This window comes from Myotis myotis, unplaced genomic scaffold (assembly GCF_014108235.1).
Source record: "Myotis myotis isolate mMyoMyo1 unplaced genomic scaffold, mMyoMyo1.p scaffold_m19_p_17, whole genome shotgun sequence".
NCBI classification, from domain to species: Eukaryota; Metazoa; Chordata; class Mammalia; order Chiroptera; family Vespertilionidae; genus Myotis; species Myotis myotis.
The window spans coordinates 18887590-18913165 of record NW_023416321.1 but is presented as its reverse complement, the minus strand read 5'-3'; the positions used below and the strand labels follow the sequence as shown (position 1 = coordinate 18913165).

The following is a 25576-nucleotide window of genomic DNA, read 5'->3' as shown; positions in this document are numbered from 1 at the left end:
CGAGAAACCCGGCGGGTCGGTCTGCACGCGGCGGGTCCGCTCCCCTCCCGGTTTAAAGGGGCGTTCGCAGGAGTGAGGAGAGAAAGTGCTTCCCGTTTGGCTCGCCGGACAGACTGCCAGGCCAGATGCAGCAGGCGAGCAGGCCCTCGCCTAAGGCAGCATTTTAATTTTCACTCGACAGAGTAGAGAAGCCGCTCGGAATAGCAGCTGCAGAGTGGAAGCCAAAGGAGGTCACACTAGAGGTTTCGTTCTCAGAGACTTGGCCTAGACCTTGGAAGCCTGGAGCTCCACACTCTCGCCTCTAGGCCACCCACGCCCCCATTCACCCGCACTGCGCTGTTATCTCTCTGACTGACATCTTTGTCAGCCAATGACCTTTGGGACTGAGGAAGAGCCTGCCCCCTGGGATTAAGTGGGACAAGTAATTGGAAAGACAAACATTTGCACCAATAGCGAGGAGGTTCCAAAAGCTAAAGGTACAATAGCCAATGAAGAGAAGGAATACGTCCTAAGTGACGTGTCAGGCAGCCAACGCCCGGCCCCACTGTGGGGAACGCGTGGCTTCCGTTCCGGGAGGGCGGGGCAACGTCTCAAACGGAAGGTGATTGTCGTCGGAGCCTGAGCAGGTTTGAAACTGGGGGTCGGACCCGGCGGTTGTCGTTGTCTGTCGTTGTCTGTCGCTGAGGCCCCGCTTCCGGGCTCGGCCGTCCCTGCCCACCCGGGCCCCGCCTCTCTTCGGACCCTTAGGTCCCAGGCTCGGCTCCCCGCCTGACTCGCGCCCCGCCCGCCGCGTCCCGCTGCCGACCGGGCCCGCACTGCGGCCCCGCCGCAGCCACCATGTCCCTGCACGGCAAACGGAAGGAGATCTATAAGTATGAAGCGCCCTGGACCGTCTACGCCATGAACTGGAGCGTGCGGCCTGACAAGCGCTTTCGCCTGGCGCTGGGCAGCTTCGTGGAGGAGTACAACAACAAGGTGGGCCGGGCAGGGGCTCGGAGCCCAGCGGACGGGGAGCGGGCCCCAGGAGCGCCCCCTCCGGGCCGGAACCCAGACCCCAGGACCCTCCCGCGGACTTGCCTTGGCACCACGGAGCGGTTCCTCTGAGTCTGGTCCTGAGCAGAGGGCTTCGCACTGGTTTCATTTAATCCTGGCAGCATTCCTGTGTAGTCAGGACGGTAGTTACCCCTGACCCCCCTTTTACTGATGGGGAAACTGAGGCACGATGTTGTGACGTGCCGGAGTCAGACAGCTATGTCGTGGCAGAAGCAGATCTCAAACTCGAATTTACACCCCATGCTACGCTATGTACCACTCCTACCTCCCGCCTCTCCGGCCTCATTGCTTCAGCCGTGGGGCGGAGGAGGAAAGAGGGAGTGATAACCGGGAAGGAGGATGCTCGCGCTTCAGCCGGTGGTCGTTCACTCCTGGCCGCACTGGGTGTCTATGAGGGCGGTCCGTTTCCTCTCGTCCCGCCCCCAGCCCCAGGTGCTCTTCATGGTCACCCAGGTCCCTCTGCCAGGATTGCCATTGCTGCCTCGTATCTGTCCTTTAAAAAGCGATCTCTTTTTTGGAAATCTTGGCCTGTAGCCTTGATCCCACCATTGTTGTCTGAATAGAGGAGGAGGACACTTGCCATATCTTTTCTTGGCTTCATACTAATACAGATTTGTAACCGTGAGTGGCAAGCATCCATCAATTGAGAAGCCTTCATAGACGCCCCGGTAGTAAGGGGGAAGCGTTTAAGCTGGCAGTGCAGCATACATTTATTTTTGAAAGCTGTTGAGTAAGTCAGTGGGAAGAATTTTCTTTCCTTTACCGCTTAATTTCTTTCTTTTCTTAAGAGTAAATGTTGTGATTATTAGGGATCAGAGCAATTGAAAGCCTTGGCTAGTGTGCTTAAAGCACTCCTGCTCGGTAGGCTGGTGCAAGGGGAAAAGCCAGGCAGTCCTGCGGACTCAAGGGTCCCAGGTTCAATTCTGGTCAAGGGCATGGCATGTACCTTGGTTGCGGGCACATCCCCAGTGGGGAGTGTGCAGGAAGCAGCTGATCGATGTTTCTCTCTCATCGATGTTTCTAACTCTCTATCCCTCTCCCTTCCTCTCTGTAAAAAATCAATAAAATATATTAAAAAAAAAAAAAAGCCAGGCAGTCGAGGATCGGGTCCCGTCTGACCCATTGACTAGCTGTGGGAATTGCACATGTCAGTCTTAACTATTTCTGACCCACAGTTTGTTGTAGGAAAGGTGATGGTCCCGTAAAAAGCATTTGAACATTGTAAGTTTGTTTACATTTCTTCAGAAGCACAGCTGTTTCTCTAGGGTTATGTTTTAACTTCTTTGGAATCCCCTTGGAGAAACTGATAAAAGCGAGGGACTCTATTGCCCTGAAGTTACACAGATACCATGGAGTGCACACTGATCTGGAAGTCCACCCGTTACCCACAGAAACCAGAAAGTCCTGAGCAAGACATAACTTTCTTTTCTATGTTTCCTCTTTCTTCCTTATTGTGGCCATAGTGGACAGCAGAGCTGGGAATGGAATTCATGGTCCTGATGTTGAAACCATGTTAGTAAAATTAAGAACACTAGAGCCCTGACCGGTTTGGCTCAGTGGATAGAGCATCGGCCTGCGGACTGGAGGGTCCCAGGTTCGATTCTGGTCAAGGGGCATGTACCTTGGTTGCGGGCACATCCCCAGTGGGAGGTGTGCAGGAGGCAGCTGATCAATGTTTCTGGCTCTCTATTCCTCTCCTTTCCTCTCTGTAAAGAATCAATAAAATATATATATATAAAAAAGAACACTAGAACTATTGTTTAAGAATACATGTTTTTTTTTAAAAAAAGTAAAATAATGTCTTTTAAAGGGTTTGAGTCTTCATACAAATAGATGTTTTTTTCCTTGCAAGTTCTTCCTTGCAAGTTAACTTGAGTAAGCAGTAGAAGTTACATTTTTAAGAAAGACAAACTGAGCCACAGTCTGCTGGTGGGATTAGTGGAGTAATTGGTGCCAAACCTCAGTTGCAGGAATTTTACCTCAAAGTTTGTCCCTTCATTTAGCAACTGTATGAGAGCTCCCTTGTGCCAGGCACAAAGGCATTGTGGCCTTAGTAGTGTAATGCAAACTCATAATCCCATTTATTATTCACTTTTTATTACTTAAAATTATTTTTGTGCCCCCACCTGCGTAAGTCAGGGTTTTTAATGTGTTATATGCACACCATGGACTTCTTTGGCAATCTGCAATCAAGAGGCCTTTTTTTATAATTATGTTTTCAAATGCATAAAATATATAGGACTAAGAAGGAAACCAGTTATATTGAACTACAGTTATCAAAAACATTTTTTTAAAAGATGGTGATATATGACCTGGCTGGTGTGGCTCAGTTGGTTGAGAGTCGTCCCATGCATTGAAAGGTCACCAGTTCCATTCCTGGTCAGGGCACATGCCCAGGTTTCAGGTTCAGTCCTGTGTTGGTGCGTGCAGGGGGCAACCCATCTATGTTTCTCTCTCCCTCTCCCTTCTTCTCTCTCTCAAAAAAATAAAGGGGTGATATAGTAATAGTACTTTTATATTAACTCATTAAATTACACCATTCAGTGTAATTATTACTGTGCTTTTGAAGTAATGAAGGTAAATAGCATTTCAAGATATTTAATAACTGCAATGTGATATTTTCAAAATCAGTTATTTATATTTATGACAAAGTCACTGATTCATGCCGCTTTGAAGGAAATGCTAAAGTTCAGCTAAAGGTTAGTGAAAATATGAATGTAAATTTCCAATTCAAGTTCATGGACCCCAAGTTAAAAAATCCTGCTGTAGAGAATCTCTGCTAGGGACTGGTGGACGGTAAATACCACTTTAAAGCTCTGATTCTCAGGCTTAGTTTTGTGGAAACTTGACATGGAGGTACCAGATTTCATAATTTGCAGGAATTTAAAAATTATTGGTTGAAATTTTCAGACCTTTGGTTTCTGCTTGCCCTCGACAATGATTGCCAGCGAGACAAAATAAATGGACAAAGCAAATTAGCATTGATGAAAAGCCCAGAAATGGTCTTTTTTACTGTGGAATCATTGACGATAAGAAACCATGATTATGCTTTTTAAAGTTTGTATTCATGTAATCATGTTTTCCTATAGTAAAATTATTCCAATGTTTCTCTCTCACATCAATGTTTTGAGAAAATTAGTTAGCATTTCAAGAACAACTTGACTTTCAGATGTTCTAACATCAGAATAAATTGGGGAATCGTTGCAGAGTAAAGAACAGGATAATGTCAGTCACACCTGAAATAAAAAGTTCCATTATCAGAAATTGTGTTTGTTTTTATCCTCACCAAGGATATATTTTTACTGATCTGAGAGAGAGAGAGAGAGAGAGAGAGAGAGAGAGAGAGAGAGAGAGAAAGGATGTCTCTCTCGCTTTCTCTCAATCCTCATTCTTTTGCTCATTAATTCAACAGATATGTATTGAACACACGCATATATGTTTTAGGCATAATGATGCTTGGTAACTGTGTGGTCTTCATTAGCAGATATGAGATTGGCAGCAATAAAGACACTGTGTTTTAGTACATGTAGGTATCTTTGATTGATATTTAGACTTTTGGAAGTTTTGCAGTGTTCCATCAGTCCCTGGCAAGACTGTCTAGGGGAATTTAAAACATAAAATTCTTCCGGTTTTAACTTCCTCCTTTCTTTTTTTCTGGACAGTGAGAGGACTAATTCCTCCATAGGACCAACTGGATAAAAGTGCTGCTGCTTTATTGCTTTTTGCCATAATTTGGCTCATACAGATAATACTGGAGATGCTATGATTTGAACAAGGAATGAATCCATGTTCTGTAGATGGTCTGACCTGCCTGAGGCTGTGATGCCTCATTGGTCAGCCTCTGTGCCAGGAGATGAAGGAGTGCTGTGTCAGAATTCATCTGAGTTTGACAAGGCAGGCTCTCTACAGACATTGATCAGCAATAGTCAGAAATAGGCTGGAAGGGACGACAAGTGGAAAAGACCAAGAAAAGCTGCTTTATTCTCTCAGAATTGTGCTTTAGCTGATTTTGGTTATATTAACAATTTGGGGGAAATGTTTCACTGACTGGAGTGGTATATTGATTTGGGTAACTTGGGGCTTTTTTTTTTAATCACATGTATAATATGTATTAACCTTCATGTTCTAGTACTAGCACTCTGTAATAGATGGAATACACAATTTTCTCCCTGAGGAAGCTTATATTATTAACAAGATAGATATGACATCTTTTAATTTTTGAAAAATATAAGGTATGAGTAATGTGAATAATAATTTATGTTGTTATTCATGTAAGCAATAAAAGTAAAAGTGAAGATGTGGTCATGCCTTCAAGGAGTAAATATTTCATTTTGCATATCTGCTCCTTAGGAGACATTTGACATAGTAAATCCACAGTGTAAAAATAAGTAAAAATAATCTTGCTTCATGGCCTTTTTTTTTTTTTTTTTTTTTTTTAGGGGCATTTGTTTCACATGTTGGTGTAAAGTGTTGTGAAACAACAGATTCAGAAAGAGAGTGGAGATGGGAAGTATAAGAAGTTTAGCAGGAGGGTGGGGAAAAAGGTAGAGGGGTAACTTAAATGTTGATAATAAGATGATTAAAGTCAGATAATTTTTCCTTATGTTCTGACAAGGATGAGGAAGGATGGCAGTATGATGCAGAGCAAATGGGATGGGGAAGATGCTGAGAAAGGGTATCTATGGCTGCAGTTTTAAACTCAAAAGAGAGCAGTTCTCCAGAATAGGATTTTGATGGGCAAAATCAATAATCCTTTGTTTGGGAGAGTGAAAAGAGGCTGCACAGGCTGGCAGCGGGAGCTTCTTCAGACCCCAGTTGACACTTCGGCAAGAGGGGAGCTAAACTTTACAAGAAGACACATAGATGTGCTATCTTCTCTAGAAGCATTAGATGAGGCAGGTTGAATGAGAGACTAAATTGTGAGCAGCCTAGCAGCTCCTCATCTCTGTTGGCTGGCAAGATGCAAAAGCTTCATGTGTTTCTATGAACTTGGGGCATGGCTATGACCTCTCTCCCGCAGAACCTTCTTTACATCATCTAGGAAAAACTTGCCTCATACGAAAGGAACCGGCATAGTAACTATAGGAAGATATTATAAATAAGGGGGGGGGGGGTGGAGAGGAATGGGAAACGGGAAACCAGTGGCAGGTAAATTACCCACACTAGAAAAATGTTTTTTTACTTCAGTTGGAAATTAGTGGCCAGTCCTGCCACCAGAAAGTCAAAGAACTTAAGAGTAAAAAACTCCAAGCAGAGATACAGGCGATCAGGTAAAATGAGGCATAGTATCAGGAGAAAATGAAACATCAGCAGGTGCAGCCCAGGGAAATAGTGGAAGAGAAAACAAAAATTATCACAGGATTAAAAGAATAAAAATACCAACTGTTAAAAACAGAGTGAAGGTTAGAGAAGACAGATTGAGAAAATGAAATGGAAATAAATAATTAGAACATAATAGATACAGAAAACAAAGATCTAACTTAGGTATAATTGGTATTCCTGAAGAAGACCAAAGAACTGAGACACAAAAACTCAAATATGCAATTAAAGAGAACTTTATAGAAACAAAGGTTTGAAGTAATGAGTTCAAACTATACCTCAAGAAAAATTGACACCAAACAATTGGCAAAACACTTCTTAGGAAAGTTTCTACGTTTTAAGGATGAATAAGGAATGTTTTGGACACCCAGGCAAAACAATCGAGTCCTCTTGAAGAGGGGAAAGCGAAATTAGGCTAGCCCCATTTGACAGAAGATAATAGAACAGTGTGTACAAGTCGACAGCTATTATAGATTGTTCTCTGTAAATACCTGAAAATACACTTAATATATAAGATTTATATTCATACTAGGGGCCCGGTGCACGAAATTCGTGCACTGGGGGTGGGGGGGAGGGAGAGTGTCCCTCAGGCCAGCCTGCCCCCTCTCACATACTGGGAGCCCTCAGGCGTTGACCCCCATCACCCTCCAATCGCAGGATCGGCCCCTTGCCCAGGCCTGACCCCTCTGACAGAGGTGTCAGGCCTGGGCAGGGGACCCTCATTTCCCCCCATCGCTGGTTCTGACCCCAGCCCAGGCCTGAGGCCTCTGGCCCAGGAATCATGCCTGGGCAGGGGACCCCTATCTCCCTCTGATTGCTTGCTCCACCCCCCGCCCAAGCCTGACGCCTCTGACCCAGGCTTCAGGCCTGGGCAAGGGGACCATCATATCCCCCCAATCCCCGGCTCCGCCCCCCCCCAGCTCCCCCCGGTTGCAGGCTCCGCCCCTGCCCAGGCCTAACGCCTCTGGCCTGGGTGTCCGACCGGGCAGCGGGGACCCGCAGCTGCAGCGGCCCCGCGATCAAGGGACCCCTAGCTCCTGGGACTGCCAGCTTCGACCATGCCCAGCTCCCATCGCTGGCTCCACCCCTACTTCCTGCTATCACTGGCCAGGGCGGCAAAGGCGCCGGATTCTCCGATCATGGCTGGGGGGCAGGGCAAAGGCGGCCCGCCTTTGCCCTGCCCCCCAGCTCTTAGCTCCCCCCTGGGTTTCCGATCACTGTCAGTGGCAGGGGGCTTCTTCCTGCTTTCCCTTTCACCTCCCTGCATTGTGCCTACATATGCAAATTAATCACCATCTTGTTGGCAGTTAACTGCCAATCTTAGTTGGCAGTTAACTGCCAATCTTAGTTGTCAGTTAATTTGCATATAGCCCTGATTAGCCAATGAAAACGGTAGCGCCGTACGCCAATTACCATTTTTCTCTTTTATTAGTGTAGATACGATTTAAAAATGCACTTTTTAAAAGATAACCCAGTTTATAAAAATTGACCATATATATATTTTTTTAATAAGAGAAATCAACAGATTGGAAAAAATACTACATATCAACACTTACGGGAAGATGAGGAAACTAAAGCCCAGATCTGTTAAGTGATATTGAAGATAAAAGCAGAGCCAGAACTGGAATACTATCTGTCTCAGAGTTTTAAATAGATACTGTTGTAAAGAGAGGGAAAATAAGTTATGGGGAAAGGATGTTGAAAAATAGTGGGGCACACTTGCTCTATCAGATTAGAATAAGCATCCTGGAATTGATATAGCCAGAGAGGTTGGTGGGACCACATAGAATGATCCAAAGCAGATCTAAATGTTGTATATAGAAGTGTAGTATTTGATAAGATAGTACCTTAATTCCCTGGGTGGGGGGAAGGGGATTAATGAATTGTATGACATAATTGGCTGTCCATCTGGCAGGAAAATTTAAAACCCTCTAATTCATGTCATACATGAAAATCAAATTCCAGGTCAAAAATATCTAAATGTAAATAAAGTCTCACGAACAGTAGGAGAACATTGACTAACAAATTTGTACTGGGGCAGAGGGGATGAGCAGAGGAGAAAACAGTCTGTAAGTCACTCATTAAATCAAGAGTCAACTAAGGAAAGGATTGACAGATTATAGTACATAAATAAAACATTTCTATATGAAAAGATACCTTGTCAAACGACATGATAGGCCGGGGGAAGCATTTCCAAAACATGGCAGACAGTAGGAGCTAATTTATTTAATGTGATTAAAAAAAAAAAAAAAAGAAATGGACAAAGTATAAAGGTGTACCAGTTAATACGGATTTTTTCAATAGATGTTGTTACACATACGTTGATATATATTGGATTTGATACGTATGCTATTTTGTTGTATTACTCCTTCAGATTCTCACTTGTTCCGATCAATGGTACACACACTTTCTGAGCAGCACTTCAAAACGTACGAAGAAGTGGAAAATTGGGTCTCTGAATGGTCTGCCTCAAAACAAGAAAAGTTCTATTGGGACGGTATCCACAAATTACCTGAAAGATGGGGCAAAGATGTAGCTAGCGATGGACATTACTTTGAATAAAGTATCGTGTTTTCTACAAAATCTGCATTATTAACCAGTTAATAGTTAATCCACACTATTTTTTTCTTTCTTTTTTTTTAATCCACACCATTAACTGGTTAATAATCTGCATTTTTAACCAGTTAATAATTAATCTGCATTTTTAACTGGTTAATAGTTAATCCGCACTATTAAATGGTTAGTAGTTAATCTGCATTACTAACCGTAATAATGTGGATTTTGTAATCAAAGAAAACACGATAATTTCAAGAGAAACATCAAAAGTGCTTTATTCAAAGTAATGTCCATCGCTAGCTACACCTTTCCCCCATCTTTCAGGTAATTTGTGGATACCGTCCCAATAGAACTTTTCTTGTTTTGAGGCAGACCATTCAGAGACCCAATTTTCCACTTCTTCGTACGTTTTGAAGTGCTGCTCAGAAAGTGCGTGTGCCATCGGTCCGAACAAGTGGTAATCTGAAGGAGTAATACAACAAAATAGCATACGTATCAAATCGCATATACTAGTATAACAACATATGTATAACTCTATCTATTGAAAAAATCTGCATTGTTAACCGGTACACCTAGTAAATAGCCAGCTCCAAGGAGAGGAAATGCAAGTGATCAATAAACAAGAAAAGGTATTCAACCTCACAGGTAGTTAAAGGAAATTGGAATTTAAGTTATCGAGATTCTTGTATTGTTGACAGTATAGGGAAATGAGCGCCTTTATATACAATCTAGATATGTGCCCTGATTGGGCACAACCTTGGAGCATCAGGATGCCTCTCTAACCAACTGAGCCTCCCGCCCAGGACTAAAAACATCTCTTGTTTAAAAAACATTGAAAGAAAATTACAGAGCAGTCATAGACTAAGAAGATACTTGTAAAACACATAACTAGGGACTTGTATCCGGAATATACAAAGAACTCTGAAAACTCAAATAAGAAATCGAGGAACCCAGTAAAAAGTGAAACTATTCTGTATGATACTATAATGGTGGGTATACACACATCTTATATTTGTCAAAACCTATAGAATGTACAACACAAAGACTGAACTCTAATGTAAACTCTGAACTTTGAGTGATAGTGATGTATCATTGTAGGCTTGTCAGATGAAACAAACATACCACTTTATTATGTTGATAGTGGAGAAGACTGTGTATGTGTGGGAACTCTGTACTTCCTGCCCAATTTTTTTGTGAATCTAAAGTCTTTTTAAAGGACAAAATATTTTAACAGACTTCACCAGAGAATAAATACAGGTGGCAGATAAACACATGAAAAGGTGCTCAGTATCATTAGTTGTTAATACACACCTATTAGAATGACTTAAAAAGTTGGCCGTACCAAGTGCCGACAAGTATGTGGAGCATATGGAACTGTAATGTAATGCTAGTAGGAATGCAAAATGACAAAGCCACTTAGGAAATAGGTTGTCAGTGTGGCTTGGTTGGGCGTTGTAGACAAAGTTTTTAAATAAAGTTAAACATACACTTAAAATATAAACCAGCAATTTCACTCTTAGTTGTCTACCAAAAAAAAAAAATGAAAATTTGCCCCCTCAAAAAAAACCCTCATACATAAATGTTTATATCAGTTTACATTAATGGCCCCAAACTAGAAATAACTCAAAAGTTCATCAACTGGATATAGTGTTTCCATATAATGCAATATTATTCAGCAATAAAAAGAAAACACTACTGCCCTAGCCAGTTTGGTTCAGTGGATAGAGCGTCAGCCCTGGGATGGAAGGGTACTGGATTCGATTCCAGTCAAAGGCATGTACCATGGTTGCAAGCCCAATCCCTGGCCCTGGCCCTGACCCTGGTTGGGGCATGTGCAGGAGGCAAGCAATTGGTGCCTTTCTCTCATATCAATGTGTCTGACTCTCCCCCCCTCCCTTCCACTCTAAAAATCAATGGGGGGGAAATATCCTTGGGTAAGGATTAACAACAACAAAAAGAAGGTACTACTGATACACACAACATGGATGAATCGCAAGAGCAGCATGCTGAAAGTCACAAAAGTCTCAATACTGTAATTCCATTTATACGGTATTACAGAAAGGCAAACCCTGGGCAGGGGTTGCTTAGGACTAGGGGTAGAGGATTGACTGCAGAGGAGCCCCAGAGAACTTTTTGGGGTGATGCAAGTATTCTCTATCTTAATTATTGGGGGGGATGGGAGAGCTTACACAATTGTATACATTTGCAAATATATATATCTTCCAAATCATTGAAAAACACTTAGTGAAATTTTATTGTATGCGACTGTACCTAAATTAAAAAAAAAAGATAGGAAGATACTTGTATCTAAGACTGAAGTAAGAGTAAAAGGAATTCTGTTTTCTGTTGTATGGTTAGTGCTTATCCTCTCATTATGGATCGTTAGCAAATATTTTCCATTCCATCTTCCAGTTGATGGAAATTCATAAGCAGATATACACGGCATTTCCCATTGAGCCTGATTTAAGTTTGACAGCAAAGAATGGAAATCAATATTGGCCCAAAATTAACTCTAAGAAAAAGTGGCCAGAACCAGGGAACTTCCTCTCAGTAGTTACCCCTACCCCCACCCCCCCCACCCCCCCCCCTTTTTTTTTTGCCAGTAGAGTGGTTTGGATTTTTTTTTTTTTTTTTTGCAAAAGCAAAGAGTCATTCATTTCAAACCTAGGTTTGGCTCCCCTGCCACACTCACCGATGCAACGGTAAGCTCCAGTGGCCGAGAGAGAGAAAACTCTGTGTGGAGAGAGGTTTTATAGGGGTTTGGGGTAAGGGGAGGAGAAAGGACTGTGGGCCCTGCTGATTGGCCAGGCGCGAGTACACAGGATGTGGTCATAGTGATGGCGTGCACTTCCCTTGACTATCTTCCGGGAAGAAGCTTGCTGAGCACATGGCCAAGTTAAGATGAAGGGCATAGCCCTTACCCTGGGGCAAGGTGGAGGGCGTACTCCTCGCCCTTTCATTCCCCCCCTTGTCTTGGAACTTCCGGCTCAATCATGAGACGGACTGCATTTCTATTCCACCATTGCTAGAGGCCCATACTGGGCACACAGAACTATCAACTGAACTATCCCTATAAGCTTAACAAATGGCCCGGTGGAAGGGAAAGAACAACTTCTATTGAAACAGGATTTTTCTTCTTAAAATTCCTCCATGACTATCAAAAAGCCAAATCAAGATTCCTGATGTTTGCATAAACACAACAAGAATGGTAACTGACTACCTTTGCTGGAATTTCATGGTTGAACCTTAATGTGCCCCGTAGGGCCAGGGAGCCAAGCCATCCAGCTGCCATCAGGCCTGCCTGCAGTATCTGCTGAGTTAGGTGAATCCCTCACCTGTAGCAACTCCACCTGAGCCCACACTCCAGGCTTTAAGGCCCATCTCAGTAGCCCTCCTACTTGTTGCGGCCCAGAGTGTGTGGGGTTCTGCAGGGATGCAGAGGCATCTTTACTGCTCCCCTTCTACTCTTACCAACCGCCAGTGATGGTAGGGCATCAGCCTGACGCTCCAGCGCCAGCCATCTTCAGGGCTCCCAAGCAGGATACCAGGCTTTCTTCGTGGCATTTTTACTGGCTTCAAGTCTTTAGAGCTCAGATAGGGCTCTTCGAAACATGATACTCCAGTCAAAGTTTTCCGTTAATAAAACCACTATTAGGAACCAGTCTTACTGAATCTATGCAAAGAAACGTACTTATTTAGCATTGCCAGATTTCGGAGGAATTACATAAGGAGAAAAACATACTGATCTACTCTAAGATTTTCTGACTTTCCTTGCTAATTCCTTTTCATGGATTTAAAACAAAACAGTAACTGTTGGTATAAAACCTTCTTGAATGCTTGTTTTTCACACCTTTATGTGGAAACTTGTTACTAGCCAGGGTGGGGGAAGGGGCAGTTTGTGCATGAGATGTCACTTTGTTGTGTGGAACTGGGACTGCACAGGGTCTAAATACACACAGCACTTCAAGACTGGAGTAACTGAACCACACACATTATCAGATACCTCAGGGTTGTGGGGGAAGGTGTAACCTGCTGGGCAGGTAACGCAGTTCTGTGGGTCAAAAGTGCAGGATTTGGCCCGGCCGGAAGCTCAGTGGTTAAGCATCAGCCTATGAACCAGGAGGTCACGGTTTGATTCCCAGTCAGGGCACATGCCCGGGTTGCGGGCTCAATCCCCAGGAGGGGACGTGCAGGAGGCAGCTGATAAATGATTCTCTTTCATCATTGATGTTTCTATATCTCTTCCTTCCTTTCTGAAATATATATATATATATAAAACTTTTTTTTTTTAAGTGTAGGATTTGGAGTCTGAAAACCTGTCTTCAAGTTTTGTCTCTGCCTCTTACTAGCTTTGCAGTGTTGACTGTAACCCAACCCTTCAAGTCTGGGTTTCCTCATCTGAGAAATGGGATAGTTGGACTAGATGTCCTCTCTGTAATAGTTCTTGACTCTGCAGTCACTTCCCAGGAATCTGATGTCTTTGTCATGGCTCAATTTTGTTGTGTTACAGGTTCAGCTTGTTGGTTTAGATGAAGAGAGTTCGGAGTTTATTTGCCGAAACACCTTTGACCATCCATACCCCACCACAAAGCTCATGTGGATCCCTGACACAAAAGGCGTTTATCCAGACCTACTGGCGACAAGTGGTGACTATCTCCGTGTGTGGAGGGTAAGCAGGTGCTGTTTCAGCTGTTATCAGCAGCATGGAGTCACAGAGAACAGGCTGGGGTTGGAGGCAGCAGAGTGTCATTGCCACGGGGGAGAAACAAATGCTAGCGGATCTGAAATGACCTGGTTTGACTCAGCAGATTTCCTAGTAGACCTAGCCAAGATTCCTGGAAGTCCCTGCTGCTGGCCATAGCCAGCCCTGGAAATCCAAGCCTCAGCTAACCTGATAGAACCTCTGAGGGGGTGGAGATACTTGAGGCCTCTTATTCTGTTTACAGTCAAGATACTTTTAAGTAAATTAAACAGACTACCAGGCCACTGATTCTAGTCAAGTATGCGTGTGGATTAGGGAGTTGATGAGCGTCATCTCCCTTCTCAGCTGAGCTAATCAGCATTGGCGTCTCCTGGCCTGGAGGTGTAGTGAGTGCCCAGCCAGGCAAGGTGAGAAGACCTCTCCTCTAGAAAAATTTGGAAAACAAAGCTAGGCAAGGGGAAAAGCTTGTAGAGACGTAGCATTCAGGGAATTCCTCTGGGTTTTATTACTCTTTATGGTAAAAATGTTCCCCCCATGTCTTATATTTACTAAGATATTATCTAAAGGGGGATTAAAAGTTTTTTTGGGAAAATGACTGGCTAATTTTTTTTTTTTTCATTGTTCTTTTAGGTTGGTGAGACGGAGACCAGACTGGAATGTTTGCTAAATAATAACAAAAACTCAGATTTCTGTGCTCCTCTGACCTCCTTTGACTGGAATGAAGTGGATCCTTATCTTTTAGGTAAGGGAGTGAGGGGGTGTGGATTACAGTTTGAAGAAGCAAAGGTATGTTTTCTCAGATTTAACCAGGGGCTTGAGGTACAGGCATCATCCTAGAATGGGACCAAGCGAGAAAGAGACTAGATACGGAATGTGGTTCATTCCTCATATGCAGTCAAGCTTCTTATAGGTGTATGGTTTGTCTCCAGTCAGAGTCTAAGAGCCTAGGTTAAGGACTGAACACTTGACTCTTTGGGACTCTCCTGGTACCCTCCCTATACTAGGAAGTGTTTATGGCATGTGGTCTCCTGTGCTGAGCTGGTGAGTAGGCACAAGGAGAGCAGCTTGCCTGGGAACCTCACTCCTGTCAGCTACTGACGTGCACTGATTGTTTCCAGGTACCTCCAGCATTGATACAACTTGTACCATCTGGGGGCTGGAGACAGGGCAGGTGTTGGGGCGAGTGAATCTTGTGTCTGGCCATGTGAAGACCCAACTGATTGCCCATGATAAAGAGGTAATGATGCTGTCCCTCTTCTGCTTTCTGTGCCTTCAGTGTGGTCAGGTTGTTTTGTCTGCTCACTGTTTTGCAAATGATGTGGAAAATCATAATGCTAACATTGTGTCTGAATTGAAAATAGTAACGTATCAAGAGTGGAAAACACTATTGTAAAGGAATGCGTTTTTTGACTGATACAAACAACTTGTCCTATAGTAATTTTTCTTTTCATGCCAAAGATTGCTGTTTTTTAACAATGAACTCTCTTGGTAGACAAACTCGGACCTGATGTGATTAAAAATGAATCTTAGAGTAACATTTATCTTGAAATATATTTGCTTTTGAGAGGGAGAGGCAGGAAGAGAGAAATTTCCTGGCTGTGAAACCTAGTTAATCAATTTTTATCTAAACTTGTTTTATGAAATTCTAGTATGTTCACTTAATACTTAAAACTGTTTGGAATGGAATATGGTTTATCTTGATGGTGATGTTTCTCCTGTGTTTATTGCAAAACTCACAGGGAACTCTTTGTGGCCGCATTTTAATCAAAGCATTCTTATGAGTGATTTTGGAAAATGGTCCTAAATCTTTTCCTCCCAGAGCTGCTGCATACACCTAGTTCTCTGATTTCCTGTGGCAGTGTTTCCCTTTCTCTTCTACCTTTCCCTGCATAGCAAGGAATATTAATACCTGTACAGATAAAAAGGATGCCTTGACTTTAGGTCAGAAACTTGAGGTTATCCACAGAATAGGAGGTTGGTGACCAGGTTATCACTCTTAGTAAGGGGTTGTTGTTTGGCTTTCTGTGCTCCTAAGGGGAAGATCTGTTACAAGACTGCTGGCCTGGCCTACTGCTGAGCCAAGGGACAAAGGAATTTGTCCTGCAGAGAGGACCAGTAAGGAACTTCTGGAAACCCAGTTGATATCAAGTGGAACAGGTTGCTACGTTTTAGTTATGTGACAATGTAGTCTGCTGTTTTCTGTCAGGGTCTAGTTCAGAAAACCGGAAGTACTCTAAGTATGTAAACGGAGGGGATTCAATCCAGGGGATTGCTTACACAGACGTGGCAATCTAGAGAATAGGAGCAGTGAGGCAATCTAGAGCAGCTGTCGCCAACCTTTCGGATCTCACGAACCACTGGTTGGCGACCGCTGATCTAGAGAATAGGAGCAGCAGGAAGTGGCACTGCCCACAGGCCAGAAGGGCCAAGGGAAGAGGCAGGGTTACTGGAATCTAGGGGCTGAGTTTACCTGGCAAAAGCTAGAGCCATGGAGGGGACACAGTCATTGCCAGAGATGCTTCAGGGGACAGAGAGAGGGGAGGAGAAATTCCTTAGCCTCTCCCTACCAGAGGGGAAGGCCAGGACCGGCAAACAGGCCCTGGTCTTGAAGAAATGAACCTGACGATAGTTGCTCTGAGAGAAACAGTGATACCTCCTAGCACCTATGGCTTTTCTCAGTCCACCTCTCACTATCAAAGTAAAGACTTGTTTGGGGGCTCCTGTTGCTGCCTGGCAGGTTGGTGTAGAGGAGGCTTGTCATCTCCCGTGGTTTAGAATGAAATTACTGGTGGAGCCCCATGAAGAAGCAGACAGTTAAAGCTGAGAGAGCTTTACACACTCGGTCACATTGCCCATGGCACCTTGTTGCTTAGTGATGCTGCTCTGGTGTCCCTGTTCTTGGCAGTTACTGAGAGCCGGCCCCCTGGGGTGCTCACATTGATAAGCATGCCCCTGTCCTCAGGCAGGACAGAGCCTGGAGCTACAGGGCCTCCTTGTGACTGCCCAGTTCCTTTCGAATCATTCCTACTGTAGAAAGAGAAGTGTAATTTCTTCATAGTCAGAGAAAAAGGAATTTGTGAGGTTGACTAGAACTAGATGCTCGTTTCACAGTGTCCCTTGGCAGGCAGAACCTCAAGAAGGTGGTGTCATGGTACTTAGTGAGAGTCAATCATGTCTCTCCAGAAGTCAGCTGTTGTTAATCTTGACCCCAGAGATGGGTTTTGTTTTTCCTTTCATTTGTTTTTCTTTTTCAGTGTGTCTCTCTTCTCTCTGCTTGTCTGGCTCTGACTTGTCTCTCTCTGTCCTTTTTTATTTTTCTCTGAAGTTCTCTGTTGCTCTCTACCTCTGTTTTCTCATAGACAGTAGTGGTGTGCAGTGTTCACAGCAAGTAGTAAATGCAGAAAACAGTGATTCAAAACCTAAACCATTTATGAATGCAGGCCAACTAGGAGAAGAAACAACTTGTCCTGGGACAAGAGAGTGATAACTCACTTTGCAGATACAGGAATGCCTCTCATGGTATAAAACTGCTGTTACTTCTTTCTTGGGAATGAGTCTCAGGTCCAGGTTTCACAGCAGAACCAACTTGGCTAAGTGGCCACAGGAGGGTTTCTTCCACCTCTCTAAACTATGATCTTGGCCTCAGTGTGGTCATGGATCTGCCTCTGACACCACACAAATGGAAGCCATCAAGGTTCAGGAAATCAATGTCTCAATCTTGTCTCATGATAGAAGACCACCACTGTCTCTGGCTTGAGCTGAGCCTGTCTAAGTATACAGAATACTTGCTCAGAATCACGTGTGCTCTGTTGGTCAGCAGTTTATCATAGGGGTTGGAGGAAGAAGACTTGGAAAGCAGGGCTGTGGGAAGAAGCCAGCCAATTTCTATAACAGAATGATCTTCACTCTTTGGAAAGTCACTGATGTTAGAGCTCTCAGGTTCCAGACTTTGCAGACATTGTTTGGTTTTATTTCTCTCCTCCTGTGTTATAAACGGGTTTAGATGATCTAGGCATAGCAGATTTCCTGCTATGGAAAAGGAAGTAATGGATCGGAATCTGGCTGAAGTGTCTTATTCACCAACAGGTCTATGATATCGCATTTAGCCGGGCTGGCGGTGGTAGGGACATGTTTGCCTCTGTGGGTGCTGATGGCTCGGTGCGGATGTTTGACCTCCGCCATCTAGAACACAGCACCATCATTTATGAAGACCCACAGCATCACCCACTGCTTCGCCTCTGCTGGAACAAGCAGGACCCTAACTACCTGGCCACGATGGCCATGGATGGGATGGAGGTGAGCACCCTGCTTCAGGCTGGCATGGGCCTTGCAGCCTACCTCTGGCACTAAGTGTATCTAGAACAGTGGTTCTCAGCTGGTGGCAGATTTCTCCCAGTGGATTTTTGAAAATGTCTGAAGACAGTTTCGATTAACCCAACTGTGGGTGTGGGGGGAAGGAAGAGGTGGGTGCTACTGGCATCTAGTGGGTAGAGGCCAGGGATGCTGCTAAATCTCCTATAATGCACAGGATAAAGAGTTATTTGACCCAGAATGTCAGGAGTGCTGAGATTGGGAAAACCTGATCCAGAATAAGCACAGTGTGTTAAAAACTTCAATACTTGAAGAGTTGGGATTGGTGTCAAGAAAGGCAATATCTAAAAAGTAAACCAAATCATACGTGCTTATGAGGCTGAGTAAGAAGCAGTTTTCCCCTCTGTAGTCAGGACAGATTCTTCCAGCTTTAGCAAACAGACATGGAAATGGCAACTCTCTGTAGCCTGTTACTTGATACAGGCAGTAAATTGTGGGTAGAGACAATGCAATTATTAACTTTGTTTTGGTGAAGCCAGCACCTCAGAGTCTTTACATTTCGAATTCTGCTTTGGGGGCAGAGGGTGCTGTCACTCTGTCCCGCTGAGCATGCACAGAATCTTAGCATACGCACCTAACGGACTTGGTGCATTATCCAGATTCATGTTACCTACTCCTGCTTCTCCCCTTCCATATCAGTCTAAAGACCCTGTATTGCTTTAGATATAGACTATAAACTACCTGTGTCTTCTTTTTTCCTTTTTCTTCAATCCAGTAGCTGCTTTTGGGACAGAGACACTCTGTATCTAATAATCTTTAAATCCACAAATGAGGAAATCATGATTAAAAAATTTTGTTTTATTTTGTGAAGTGCCTTTTTTTTTTCTCCTCTCACACTCTGAAGTCCCTGGGCCTTTTCCTTGTTGTTTCTGCAGGTAGTGATTCTGGATGTCCGAGTTCCGTGCACGCCTGTCGCAAGGTTAAACAACCACCGAGCATGCGTCAATGGCATTGCGTGGGCCCCACATTCATCCTGCCACATTTGCACTGCAGGTAAACGCGGTGGGGGAGGGCAGTATGTGGGAGGAGAGGTAAGGAGATCTTTCATGTTTCCTTAGAATTGTAATCCTTACTATTTCCTGAGGATAGTTTGAGAGATTTACCAAAGTAACTCAACTGGGAGCTGCTCTACACTTGTGAAAGCGAAGCAGTCCAATTTTCTAAATACACTTGTATTCTCAGAGCATCTTCCATATACTATTTTCGTCATGTATCAGTTATAGGCTGTGTCTTTCATATGTCCACCCCTGAAATCTAGGTTGACACATAGGACTCAGATCCATGAATGTGGAAGAGAGGGACAGTCTGTCATAGACGTAACAGAGTCTTTGGGACTGCCAAGAGTGACATCTCCCTTAGGAGATGTAATGAACCTACAGTGAGCACTGGATGCACTGAAGGGCCCTGGTAGCCTGGTCTGGTCATTGGTGTGTGACCTGTAGTTTTCACATCTCCGTTTGCCCTCATGAGCCTGGCCAATTAGGGCTTAGTTTATTCAGCTCCCCTGAGTATAAAAGACATCAGGATAGGCTGATGGGATTAGAAGACACTGTGATATAGAAGGTCCTTGCTTTTTCTTCTCTTAGACTAAGAACTTACTATTTCGATTATAAAAGTAACATGATAGACATTACAGATCCCTTAGAAACTAGAAAAAAGTTAAAACTCAAAACCTTGCCATCCTTATCTCACCCCTTCATCCTTTCCTGGTTCGCGTTACGGGATGAGAGGTGCCCACCAGGTCCCATTCTATCACCTACCTCCAATGCAGTGAACACAGCTGGGGACAGCCAGAGGCTAGCTTTGAGTCCTGGCTCAGCCACTCACTGGCTACGTTGCTCTGTGGTTTTGGGCAAGTCCTTTAAATTTCCAAATCTCCGTTTCCTCATCTATAAAATGGGGGCTTAAAATAAAATCTTTCTCACTGGTGAGCAAATGTTTTGTAAACTAACCACCAGCACCGCCAAATGTAGGGATAATTATCCTCTTTGCCTGAGTTGTAACCTTGCTCTCTGCCTTTCTGTCACCAGCGGATGACCATCAGGCTCTCATCTGGGACATCCAGCAAATGCCCCGGGCCATCGAGGACCCTATCCTGGCCTACACAGCTGAGGGAGAGATCAACAACGTGCAGTGGGCATCGACTCAGCCCGACTGGATCGCCATTTGCTACAACAACTGCCTGGAGATACTCAGAGTGTAGTGTTGGAGGCGCCATGTTCACGAGGCAGGGGTTTCGTGTTTCCCGCCTCTGCCCCACCCCAAAGTAAGAAGAAACATGTTTCCAGTGGCCAGTGTGTCTTTCATTGCTTTGCACCCACTGTTACCAGAAGCTGCTCTAGGAGTTCCTGGCCAGTCACCCCATTGCTCTCTGTGCTACACTTAGGGCTGTGTGGCACCTCCTCAGCCCAGGGCTGAGTTTTAAGATTTTCTCTCCTTTCTTCTTCTTCAGTTCCTCAATTAAAAATTTCTGTATATTAGTTTGTCAGCCGTTGTGTTAATGAGCATTACGGGCACTGGCTATGTTTGTATTCATCTGCCCCAGATGTCTCTGTCTGTCTGTTGCCCAAGGCAGCAATCTCTGTCCATGTCCGTGTTAGCACTTAAGTGGGAACAAATACCAATTTGAAGTTGTCTTTCCTCCTATTATCAATGTCTGTAACAAATTCCAACTTTGTATATTTTTTATCTACCAGGCTAATTTTTTTATGAAAAGAATTTTACTCTCTGGTTTTTTCCTTTGTTTCATAGTCCTCCCTGATAGCACCTTCCTCTCCTCCCTCAGTGCCCGAACCTGGCACGAGGCCCTTGACCCCATGAGCAGTTGCCTTCTTGCGTCACTGCCTGAGCAGAACAGACCTGACTGGGAGTCCCAAACCGCCTTGGTGCTCTGAAGCTGGCCAGCTCTCACACCTTTTTTCAGTCTGGCTCTTCTCAAGGGCATTCTGGGCTCCAAAACACACATGTGAAGCCTTCTGTACTCGCCGAAGTACCTCTGTCCAACCCCACTGGGACCTGTTGGGAACGTGCTAGAGCAGAAATAGGCTGATTGGGGTACCTGACTTGAGGGGAACAGTTTCAGGAAAGCTGAGCCTAGAGCATATTTCCAGTACATAGTTTCAGAGTCTGTTTTTCCCTCCAAATAAAAGCCCCAGGCCATTCTGTTTCATGTCTTGAATGATGGACAAAAATGATCTATAAGTTGAACTTTGGTATCTCTGTTTGTTTAGTTAACTGTGACTGGTGGTATATCAGCCACTCTTTGGATTGAGAGCTCTGAGGTGAGAGACTCCGGCTTGAGAGGCACACAATCTGTGCATCTAACCCTGAACACGATCTCCTTTAGAGTATGGGACACTGTCAGCTCTTGTAAGGGGGGCCATTGTGATTTCAGGCCATCAGTTACATAGTTCCAAAAAGAATCAGAGACCCAGGGTCAGCCAGTTAGGAGCTTCGGTTTAGGTCGGAGCAGTATTTGAACTTGCAGGCTGCAGGGGTCTGTTTCCATTATGTGAATGAGTTCCATGGAGGGTCTTGGATGTCACTGGTAGTAGGCTGAGTTTGGGATACGCTCAGAGTCTGGGCGGGAGTCTGCCTGGTTCATCTTGCTCTGCCCAGTGGCTGAAGGTTTCTGAGATCCAAGAGTAGCAAACCAGACCACAAGGCTGATGGTTTTGTCCACTTAGGCTCTCACCTGCTCTTGAGAAACAAGACAGTTAGCTTTGTTTTTCTGAGCCCTTTGAACCCTTTGGTTGAGTCTTCCTTTTCAGAAGCAGATGTATTTTTATCCCCAAAGCTCTTTGCTTTACTACACAGGGGCTTGTCCCAAAGTAAAAGGCTCTTTTGTTAGAATATTTTCCTTTCTGCCTTTTTACTTTTTTTTTTTTTCTGGTTTGGGGGCTCTTTGGCTACTCAGCTGCTTGAGGTTTACGCTCCTGCATTTACCAGATTTGCAGCGTGTCATTTGGAGATGTGAAGTGAGCAGTTCTTGCTCAGAACCCTTCTCTGCTTGTAGTTATGTTTGATGGCTCCAGGGCCCTTCTCGCAAGGGTCGCAAGTCTAAATTGATGGCTGTTTGCTCTAGGAGGCCATCAGTTCCTTCTTGTGGAAAAGGGTCTGAAATGGAGATCAGAATGGAAGAGGGAGCTGGTCCTGCTTAGGCAGGGCTTAACTGTACTGAAATCTGATTTAAGATCCCTTCCCTGATCTGCACCTAAGCCTGGTCTGAATGGTGAGATTTGCACAACTAGAATTCAAAAACAACCTGGAGAAAAAAATTAGTTAATAGTAATTAGAATATATTTGGGTAAAGTTGCTATTTATTCTGGAAATCTACAGCTTTTGATTTTCCCCCCTTGCCCTGTGGACTCCTTCCTAGCCCTATCACTATCCTTAGGCCCCACAGTGCAGTCCTGACATCCCACCTGGGGCCCAGGTGAGACTCCCACACTCCCTGAGCAAACGCACACTCACAGTTGCTGGGATGCTGGTATTTGAAAGTCCTGGTTCTCACCCTCTCTTTATGCCACAGGCCAAATGGCCTCATGGTTGAGGAGGGGATTTCTGTAGTTTCAAGATTGAGAAAACCTCTTAGCCAGCCATGTTCCAGAAAGCAGAGATCTGTTGTAGTTTCAAGAGCCAGTGTCTGTTTAGTTTGTTTAGGTTCTCAAATTGACAAGCAGAGAGCACAGCTAGATCTGCTCTCCTCGAAAGGGCGAAGAGCAGCTGCCAGGACTTCACCGGAAAGGCCACACACCCTTCTGGGCTCTTACTCTGGTGACCCTTTGACTTGTTCGCGGCCCCTGAGCTGAAGCTGCCTTTGTTTTTCTTGTCTCCTCTGAAGGGAGAGGAGGAAGTGCTGAATAAATTAGGCCTCAGGTTCCACATCAGAGAGCTGGTGAATGGGTACAAGACTTCAAGAGCTTGAGTGTTTACACTCCAGAGAGTTGTAACCTCTCCTTCCCTGTAGGAATCGGGCTGCAAGATGAGAACTTGAAGATGGGAGATATTTGATAATGAGGTGAGAATTTATCAGAACCAGGATTGGCTCTCAGAGAACTGGTTAAGATTCGGGAAGAAACAGAAAAAATTGAGACTTCTACAAGGTTTGATGATAGTGGTGGCTGAAATTTTAGGAGGCAGTTTAGGATGTGGGAGAAAATCAATGGTAAGTGTTGCTTTAGATCAAAGGGGAAAGTATTAGAGGGCAGTGATGGCCCGAGGGGAGGAAGTATTCAGATGCTGTGTGGCATGGAGTGAGACTGTGTCAGGGACCCTTCATTGGGTACCTGTGATACTGGCTAACGGGACAGGAGGACAGCTCAGAGCAGTGGGGCCCCTCCCTGCAGCAGCGCAGTGATATGTGATGTTTGCTGGTAGAAATCCTCAGGTCTTGGGAGTCCCGTGATTGTTCGAGACCATGGCTCTTCTTGGTTGTAGGTTTGTAGGGAGCTGAAGAAGCAGAGGTCATAAACAGTCATGCTGAATTTCCCCACGCCTCCCTTTTCTCTTATCCTTCTCTTCCCACTCCCTTTCCACTGTAGAACTTTCTCCCTGCTGCAGCCTGGGCCTTAAATTCCTAGGCTGTGCAGAAGCTGCAAGGTTTTCCAAACTTGGCAGTGCCAGCCCAGTACCATCTCTCCACCTTCCCCAGTTTGAGAATTTGGCAGTTCCTTCAACTGCCTGGCTTGGGGTAAGGGAGACCATCGAAGTAGAAGTCTCAAAGCAGACTCCCCTTTACGGTCCAGGATGAGGAAGGAGCGTCATGCTTGGCACTTCAGTTGAGTTTTCCCTGGGAGGAAAGCTGAACTGAGCAGTCACTGTGAACTCAGGGCCAAGCTCTCTAAGAATTGTCTTTTCTGTACCAGCTGAACTAGCTACTGAGAAAGTCTCATGTTGCAGAGCCTTGCCCACCACCCCATCTGCACCCTTTTCTTCTCCCACAGTTGTCATTGCTGCTAATGGTCAAAGGCAAATGTATGGGCCAAGTCCTCTCAGGCTACTTTCCGGATGTTATTTTTTAAATATGGGATATGCAGGTGCCTTTCCAAAGAGGCTTGGACTGGTATTAAAAACCAGAAACAAATAAGCTAATAGAAGTATGAACTCAAGAAGAAAGATGTTGGCAGTCTGTGTAACAGCTGGAAAACTTTAAATGCCCACCTTTGGGACAAGTGAGTGAAGATGAACTTGTTTATCTGCTATTTAAAAGAAATGTTCTCACCTTGGGTTGATTGTGTACAGTATGTTATGAAACTTGTTGAGCTAAAGCTTTGACTTGCTTGAGTCGAGTATGAATCATTTGCTTTGGTTCCTGTGTATTTTATGATCCCCCTGTCAGTGACTTTCCATCCCCATCCCTCCTCCCCCTAGTGTGAATTTGTAGCATGATTGTACAAACCTCTCTGTAGAAATGGAGATTTCTTGTTCTCTGAAATGTTACGCTCTAGCCAATCTAGCCTAGTGTGTCTGAACTTACTTTCTTGTTATATATTTAAACTTTTCCTCTATACTATGGATTTTGTGGCATCCTATGGTCAGGTGGAGAGGAAGCTGCCCCTTACACAACTGTACTGTAACTATTTTTCTTTTTAAGAAATTATTTTCACAGGACTGATTGTACACAGGGCTTATAATAAAATTTTAACACTGTGCTGTGAAACCACAATGGTAAATCCCCATTGACGGCTATTTCAAAAGCACCTAAAAGTGGAGTGTTATGTCTATGACTTTATTTCTTGCTTCCTGAGTATATTAAACCTAATTTTTGCCCTTTCATTCTGTTTCAGCCTCCTGTATAAGACCGTATTTTCTGCCCATCATACTTTGTAATAAAACTTGAACATGTATAGGTTGACTGAATAATTTCTTGTGGTGAATTTAGTTCTTCCCATTCTGCTACCATGGTCATGTTCCAGAGACACTGGCTGGGGGATTAGACTCCACCCCTGCTCATCACTATCTGACAGCCTAACATCACCTTTAACAAAACACAGAGCGCCTCCTCTATGCCAGGGACCGTGACCCACAAGTTGCTCACAGTCTACCAGAGGAAAGGCCACATAAACAAGTACTGTCAGTGTTGTGCAATAATAGGTGTGTTCAGGCTTACTTGTAGCCCTGAGGAGTTAGTAATCATCTTTGACTGGGTGGGAGCCAGAGATGGTAAGGGGAAATCTCATAAGACATACTTGAACTGGGCTTTGAAGGCTGAGTTGGAATTCTCTAGGAATAGGGAAAGGCATTTAAGGCAGAGGCAACATTCAGGTACCAATCTATAAACGCAAGAAAAGGTGTGATCATATTTAGAGAAGTACAAGTTGATGTGGGGTTTTATACGGGAACTGGTGGAAAATGTGGCTAGAGAGGTAAGTAGGAGCCAGATCAGAATCTTTTGTGCTTTGCAGAAAGATTAGACCTTACTCCTGTATGAGACTGGAAATTGTACATAGAGGCAAGTCATGCTCAGAATTGCATTTTAGGGAGCAATGAAGAAATTACCTTTGAGTGGGGGGTGAGACAGGGAGTCAGTTCACCTGTTATAATCGTCAAAGTGAGAGAAGGAAAAAAAAAAAA

General features: G+C 44.3%; 1 protein-coding gene across 2 annotated transcripts; it reads left to right on the top strand.

The window, feature by feature from the left end:
- The first annotated feature begins 585 nt into the window (after positions 1–585).
- Positions 586–25576, top strand: DCAF7 (DDB1 and CUL4 associated factor 7). Of its 2 annotated transcripts, XR_004972783.1 has the most exons (8): positions 586–975; positions 13439–13597; positions 14261–14372; positions 14749–14867; positions 17717–17926; positions 18877–18994; positions 20032–20267; positions 24790–25576. XR_004972783.1 is itself a non-coding variant. In XM_036340054.1 (7 exons), the coding sequence occupies exons 1-7, from the start codon at positions 838–840 to the stop codon at positions 20202–20204; spliced, it is 1029 nt and encodes a 342-aa protein (XP_036195947.1). In that variant the 5' UTR covers positions 586–837; the 3' UTR covers positions 20205–24862. The 2 variants fall into 2 exon arrangements, 1 of the variants encoding a protein (XP_036195947.1); XM_036340054.1 differs by having other exon boundaries at positions 20032–24862.